The following is an 8,264-nucleotide window of genomic DNA, read 5'->3' on the forward strand; positions in this document are numbered from 1 at the left end:
GCCCTCGTATTTTATAAACAATTCTGAGAGATGAGATAAATAGTTCAACCAAATTTACAAAGGAGCTTTCGTTTTAAATTTAAAGACTGCCTATCTGCTGGTCGAAAAAAATTAATCAGTATATTAATTTGATCATTAGTACCTCCCATTTTTCATCCCTTAATGTTCATATTTCGTAAAACTCCATCTTATCTTGTGACTAAAGATTAACAGAAACCTACACACAGGGTTTAAGGAGATTTAAGGTGATTAGTCAGTCTGTCTGTTGATTATAGAATAGATTTTTTTTATTATACAGATTGTCTTTGTACTTTACAGTGACAGGGAAAAGATTGTGCAATGGGAACTGGAATTATCTCGAAAACTGCATGCCGGGAACTGGTCCCTTTTCATATGCATGCACACACATAGACTACAGTACTTCTATAGTTAACTATATGTGCATAGATTTTGGAGGTGACTGTCCTGTCGGATTCTCGGGCCTGTATGTTTACTCTTATGTACCACCCATTGCAACTGCAGCGTACTTGTGACATATCAACAGACTTTGCAGTACTGAGTAACTCGCTCTGGAGTTCAGATTAATAAAATCCACCTGCCAAAATCCCTGGTGCCCACTGTAGCATGCTGTACAGACTTCTACAAGAGTTGTTCAGATATGCCTCTCTCCATCTGGATGCAGACTGCTGCATGGTGGGCAAAACCTTCTTGGATGGGACTAAGCTTCTCCTTGCTTACTAATGTTGCAATAGCTGTCTCAGGGCTGTTGAGAGATTCTTGGTAGACAAACTCTTTTACTAATCACCATAAGGAAAAATCCAACAGGATTCAACCCCAGAATCTTGCCAGCTAATGTACAGGTCCACCACTGATGATTCATCTTTGAGAAAACATCCTGTTCAGTTGTCTCCCAGCAGTGAGGTTGTAATGAGGAGATGCTCCATCATGCTGATACAGTAAGTTTCTATGATGCCACTAGTCTGGTACTGAGAATACCAGCCCATACATTGATGTTCCATTATACCTGGTACCCTCTCACATGTGACATGTGTGGATTTTCGTGGACCCATATGTGTCTATTGTGGGAGTTGACGAGCCCATCATGAGTGGAGAGGGCTTTGTCAGTCCACATTATGAGATCCAGAAACTGTTTCGATCTGCAGTGTTGTCATTAACCACTGACAGAAGTTCAAGCATCTAGGGTGGTTTGTGTGAAAGATGTGGAGATGTGTTACATGGTACTGTACCAAAAAGGATACAACTCGTTGTCATGAGGATGACTCATACCAGACTGTGATGCATACCAAATCATTGTTCAATAACGTGAGGGTAGGGTTCTCTTCATTGACTTGTTAGACCCCTCTCCTCTAGCTGTGGTGTGCGTCAAAAGAGTATTCGACCAGCATCTACAGAATAGACTGGGACAGTGTGGCCTGTTGTCCTTATCTGGTCATCTAACCATTAACATTTCACAAATGAGATTTTGTTTTCATGTGTATTGTTCAGTGCACTCTATAATGGACGTGTTAAGTTATGACAAGCCCCCAAAACAAGGTACATATCATGGTACTCTAAATTGTACGCATCCATGCTTGTGTAGTATTGAAATGATGGGACATACTCGCAATTGGTTGCTTTTTATACCCATTATACAGGACATACAAATTGTCTATAATACTAGGGTTGTAAACAGCCCAGGTTCTCGAAGCGTGAAGTGTGGTTCTACTTTACTCTTTCTAGCTCTGAAATTTAAATAATTGTGTATGAAAATGACGGATAGATAGGGAAATGTACTCAATCCGAAAATGGAGCTAGAATGTGAACACACACTACAGGTGGTTTAAACATTGAAATCTTCAGGTGCCCAATTTGACCAGGGTGACAAATGTAGAGATACAGTATTGGTTCCTATCTTAATTATGCTTATTTCTGGCAAACTGAATGATTAAGGAGAAAGACTCGAGTCAGTGATGTGCAGTCAACCCCATCAACCCCAGCACTGCTGGGGTAAGTAATTTCTATACACAATTGTTTTACTATATTCATTGTTACATAAATCTAGTTTGAATTTCCCACGTGCGAATCTACTATGATATGCTGTCAGATGAGAGCTCGCCAGACCTAGCAATACTGAATTTGCTGAGTTAGCACATGCGCTCTATTTATTTCGGCTATGCTTTGGGGAAAGAGGATTAGAGGGGGTTAGTTATGTATACTGAGAAACCCTGCAAACTGGCGTTAGGTGAGATCACAATTCTTAGCCAGTGAGTGCTCACTGTTCTTAGAGCATGGAGCCATAGAGGTATAAATGGTGAATTGATCAAGTCAGGATAGGCAATAGTGTAGCCACAAAATTTTGAAAATACTGATGATAATATTATTGAACATGTTTTACTCGTATCAAGTTGGAAGTTTCCTTTTAGCTGGAATGTAATTTGTTAATAAACAGTAGGCCTACATAGTTAATTTATTTAATATGTTTTATAATGCTGTAGTTATTTCTGGACTGACTTTTATTGCATTCAGTTTGTTAACTTGGTAAGCACAGCCAACTAAAATTGGAATTTGTGTTTACTCTTTAGAATTTACACGTGTAGAAAAGTAGTTAATGCAGTTCGCATTGTGGTATTGTGATTTAAGTATTCATCTAGTTATATTAATTTCATTAAGAACATTTGTAATTTATTATTTAATATATATTATCTCGGCTAGTTAGCCTATATGTGTCTTCATGAAAAATGAGTGTGTCAGAGTGCATAATTGAGAAGCTACATGAGCGACCATTTTCAACTAGGTCTTTTGAAGAAAAGAGCATTATACAAGAAGGTAGGCAAACCCTGAGTTGCCAGATTTGGTACATAAATCTAAAAATTGTACCAGACATTTTACAGTTTCTTGTTATGAGAAATATTATTTTGTTTGAATTGTCTGTTATATGGCCGAGATAGAAAAACCAGCTGGACAAAATCAGGTTATATTAACCTAGGGAGCTTCACAAAAGCAGCAGTTTCTCATGAGCAATCTGTTGGGCATATTAAAGTATCCTATTTAATTGCCTCTTTTGGAAGAGTTCGGATGGACATGCAACTAAAGTGACCAGCTTAAAAATGAAATAACTTTTCACAATAAGAAAGTTCAGCAAAACAGGGAACTCCTTAAGAGATTTATTCATGCTGTGTGTTTTTTAGCCAAGCAGGAACTTGCATTCAGAGGCCATGATGAATCCAGTACTTTCATTAATAGGGGTAACTATGTTGACCTTCTGAAATTACTGCAGAATACGATCCCCTCTTGAAAGCACAATTAGAAATCTCTACAGTATTCAAAGGCGTGTCTAATACAATACAAAATGATGTAATAGAAGCAGTAGCCAAATCTTTATTAGAAGAAATAAAATTAGCCAATTATGTTACAGTTTTAGTTGACGAAACAACAGCTGTCTCTAATACTGCACAATTTTCCATTGTACTCCGGTACGTGCATAATGGCCAAACAAAAGAAAGGTTTATTGGCTTTCAAGATGTAAGTGAAAGTCGCACAGCTCCAGAGATTGCTGAGCTAATAAGACAATACTTGACGGAATTTGACAGCAATGACAAACTAATTGCACAGTCTTATGATGGAGCGGCCTCAATGGCAGGTCGTATAAATGGGGTACAAGGACTTATTAAACAGGCACGTTCACAGGAGTTATTTGTACATTGTTATGCGCGCTGTCTAAATTTGGTACTATCAAACACAGTCAATAACAGAAAAGAGTGCAAAATTTTTTTTAGTACTTTGAGTGGCATTGCTTCCTTCTTCTCCCAGTCACCCAAGAGAACCAAGTTCCTAGATGCATTTATACAGAGGAGGCTACCTAGTGTTGCACCAACTTGATGGAATTATACAAAGAGACTGGTAAATAAGTGATGCATTTCTACAGAGGAGGCTACCTAGTGTTGCACCAACTTGATGGAATTATACAAAGAGACTGGTAAATAAGTCTATGTCCCTAGAAATGACTTATATAAGGCGTTTGATGCAATGCTGGACAATTCTAGTGAAATTGAGAAAGATATTTTGGCACCTGTAAAGGGTTACCTTCTAAATTTGAGAGATATCACTGTCTGTTTTCTGCTAGAACTTTTGACAAAATATTTGCACTTATTAGTGTTTTATATAGCATTCTTCAAAGTAAATCTTTTGACATTGCCTTCTGTAGGGAGAAAGTAGATGAAACTCGCAGAAACAAATCAGCTATGAGAAATGAATTTGAAACTGTTTTTGCAGAAACAGCAGATGAAGTCGGAGAACCATGCAAAAGAAATGTAAATTACAAACATATATATTATGAAATATTTTACAATGTTGAGAGCCATCTAGAAAGTCGATTCCAAGACTATGGTAGCTTAGGCTTTTTAGGACTAATATCAATTGAAAATGGAAAATATGACACTTATCAAAAGCAGTTTTCAAAGATTGAATTCTCTAACTTACTTAGTGCCTATGATAATCATTTTGATGAAGTCAGGTTGCGAAATGAGCTAACTGTGTTCTATGCTGCTGATGATTTTGAAGAAAAAAAACTCATTTGAGTTATTACAAATAATGTCAGACAAATCCATTTCGACATGTTTTCCACAGCTTTCAAAGCTAATTTCACTAATATGTACAATACCAGTATCTACAGCTTCAGTCGAGAGGTCTTTCTCAGCATTAAAACGAATTAAAACTTATTCAAGAAACAGGACTGGCGAAAAAAAGACTATCAAATCTGGCGATGCTATCAATTGAAGCCGATCTTCTTGAAAAAATAAGGCAAAAGGACACATTCTTCGAAAGGGCTGTAGGTTTCTTTGCTGTGCAGGACAGGAGAATGGAGTTCACCATTAAGTAACAAAACAGCACTTCCATTCCTGGCGTACTGTCATCTCATAACATACCTGCATTATGTATTTAAAATATTTATGTTAATATATTTAAGATGATTAAATTGCACTTATTCACTATTATGTCAAACAAATTTATATATTTTTTTTATTTGCTGGGTACTAATAAATGTCACCTCATGCCACTGACCCGAGTATTAGTATAGAGGAAGATTTTGAATACGAGGTGATGTGTAGAAGGAAGGTGTTACTGCTGTTTATAAAAGCAGCTACGAAAATGGACATTATGCAAAATTAATTAAGGATAAATTGAAAATTAATGGGGAGTTTTTCAATGTCGAATTTTGTTTAGAAAACTTGAATGAGTTGACAAATGAAGAGAATATAAATGAAAGAAAAAGAATAGAGATAAAGGCGGAAGTAAGAGGGATTGTAAATAAAACTGCAGGGAATAGAAAAGGTAAAGTTGTGGAAGGCATGAGTGCAGTGACACAGAAGATTGCGATGGAAGGATGTTGGAAGAAATCATCAATGTCGGTGAATTCTGCTTAGGCATTAAAGAATTCTCAGGTGATAGCTGCGACGTCGTCATCAGTGAGAAGACCAGCAATGACGTCACCCTAAGGCCAAGTCAGAAGTGCGAAGTTGCATAAGAATGAAGAAATAAGCAAAGTATCAAATGGTAACATAGGCGGAGAACTTGGAGTTGGAAGGCAGAAGGAGGGAGAGAAGAATGGTGAAACAACAGAAGAAGAGAGTGGAGAAAGGGGAAGTGAAACAAGTGCGAGGGAGTAGAAGGGGAAGTTCGGAAATGGTTAATCGAGTGAGGAGTGTGGAACGAGGGGGCAGTAGGGAAGGAAAAACGGTGTATAATCTGAGGAAATGGTGTATTAGTGGGATGAGATAATAGCAGGGTTAGTTATATAGTGTAAAAATGGATTTGAACAGATGCACTTTGTCAAGGTTATGGAATTGTTTTGTTTAAGACCAAGTGATAAATCAAGTGAAACCAATGTTCTAGGGTATGAGCGCTAATGTGATTTTGTTAAAATTGTTTTGACGATGAATTTTCCTGAAATACTCAACAAGGGTTAGGTCTTCTATACTTAATAAGTTTAAAGGTTTTTATGTTTATGTACAGGGGAAATTATTTAGTTAGTTATGAGAAAGCTGGGAGTGAAGTTGAATGAGAAAATTAGTATAAATAGCTGTCAGTGTAAATGAGAAGTGAAGTAGTTTAATAAAGTGTGATTAATTAAAAGTAGGGATAAATGAAAATGAGAGGTTATGAAAGACATAGTAAGAGCAGGCATTAAGGTCACGATTCATCTGTGCCTTAAGCTGTAAATAGTGTAAGGGAATCCTGATCCAAATACAGAAATGTGAAGGGTCAGCAGGACTGAATATATTGAGAGTAGGTCTAATATATATGTATTCCATATCATAGCAATATTGTTTATTTTGGTGCAAGATTTCGCACCTTGGTGAGTTTTCTCGTCTGATTCCAACCGCCACCCTGTATAACTAAAATAATCAAGAGACAAAGAAAACACAGGGGATTTCTTTGTAAACTGTCTTCAAGGTCAGAGCAGACGGAAAGCACCTGCTTTTGTTCCATGGAAATAAAAAAATGCTGGGGGAGGGAATAGCCATAGCAACGAAAAAGAACTTTAATGGGATAGACAGAACAAGTTCTGGAACTTGCTCTCTCTGTCTGTCTGTCTCTCTCCCCCCTTCCCCCCCCTCTCCACCTCTCTCTAAACAGAAAGAGCTGTCAGAGTCGTTCTCTTACCGACAGCAATGCATGAAATATATTACACTCTTTACTTCTATAATTATGTTGATTAATACTGTAAAGGTAATTGCTTGAAATTTATCTGTACAGGAATTGGGTGTATGGCCCAAGAATGTGAAGTTCTGGCTCCAGAAGATTTTGTGTTAACAATGTTAAGTCGGCCGAGCACACGTGACAAGTATCAGCAGTTCGCATTTCGGGATTATGTTAAGTCTCATCCACAACTTCGATTTTGTCCAGGACCCAACTGTCAATTTGTTGTGAGAGCCAAGGAGCCTTGGGCCAAAAGAGCCATTTGTAATGTATGCAGGACTGTATTTTGGTGAGTTTATTCAATGCAATTTGTTGTTGCTAGTAAAAATGTTACTTGTGTTGATATATTATCTTTTCAGAAAGAGCATCCTAGGTTAGTCTTCAAAAATTAATTGATGAAGAGACTTATCTATGTCTAGTTTATGGTGGTGTAAGCCATTGCTTTTGGTATGTGAGGCATTGTTCTAGAAATACCAATAAATTCATTTAGAAGTAGAAAATGAAGGTTGAATGAAACATCCTCTAAAAATCGTTATCTTATTACTGTGCATACATATATTAAATTTTACATCAGTTTAGACATTATGATAGGAAAGTTTTGGCTATTATTAGTATTGAGATTAATTTTCAACTCAGTTGCCCATAGGACTTGCTTCTTTTAAAGAGGTACAAAATAATTAATTTAAAATAAACAAGAGAAAATAAGCTATTAAAAGTCGTTTTCTTGTTTTGTGTTTATGATTATAATAATATGTAATACAAATAAATAGATTTCTTCCTTAATGCCTTGCTTAGTATATAAATATTTTTATTACAGAAAAATTTCCTCCCTTTACTCAAGTGTATCAGAGTTAGACTGAAATACACACTTAAATAAAAAGAGAACTTTTACCTAACAGGTGATACACGTAATCTAAAATTTACAAAATACATTCTGCTTATTGCTTTTACGTTGCAAGAGAATTCATGTATATTTTCTGAATTAAGTGAAAGTTGTTGTAAGAGATGTAAAATATGCAAACATGGATGAGATAGCATACATTGTGTGTACAGTTGTTATTCTTTTAATCTTTGTGACATCTATTAAGCAGTAGTACTTATTATGATCCTATTCCAACATCTATCAGATTTTGCTAATGTCAACTTTTCATTAGGCTCCTAATTTTAAATTTGATGTGGAACTCTTAGAATTGTCATATACGTGTAAAGATTTTTACTTCTAGGAAGATATGTAATTTTATTATATTGTGAAACTCAGAAAAGTCCAATTGTATTGTTAGATTTAAGGGAAGGAGGTTGGAGTATTGGCTTTCACGTTATTAATCTGGGTTCGTATCCCAGTGAATCCAAGTAGTAGGACAAAGTGTTTGGTGGCAGTTTTTCACAGTGTAATCCCGTTTCTCCTACTGGCATTCCACCATTCCTTCATTAATCATCATAATCATATTGGTGTGCTGTAAACCACAGTTCATAGTGCTACATGTTGCTCCTAGAGAAGTACGGTATGCTTGAGCGAATGACATGAATTAATTACTCACTATTAGTAATAAAATTAAGAGAAGGAT

The 8,264-nt window shown here is 36.3% G+C and overlaps 1 protein-coding gene across 1 annotated transcript in view; it reads left to right on the plus strand.

The window, feature by feature from the left end:
• Nucleotides 1-7,309, plus strand: part of LOC138707943 (potential E3 ubiquitin-protein ligase ariadne-2-like) — a 77,460-nt gene extending 70,151 nt beyond the window's left edge. Inside the window, exon 4 of the mRNA XM_069838009.1 lies at nt 6,757-7,309. Within this exon, the coding sequence (XP_069694110.1) occupies nt 6,757-6,992 (236 nt within the window). The 3' untranslated portion in view covers nt 6,993-7,309. The remainder of the gene's footprint in view (nt 1-6,756) is intronic.
• The last annotated feature ends 955 nt before the right edge of the window (nt 7,310-8,264 follow it).

Source organism: Periplaneta americana, chromosome 10 (assembly GCF_040183065.1).
Source record: "Periplaneta americana isolate PAMFEO1 chromosome 10, P.americana_PAMFEO1_priV1, whole genome shotgun sequence".
Classification (NCBI taxonomy): Eukaryota; Metazoa; Arthropoda; class Insecta; order Blattodea; family Blattidae; genus Periplaneta; species Periplaneta americana.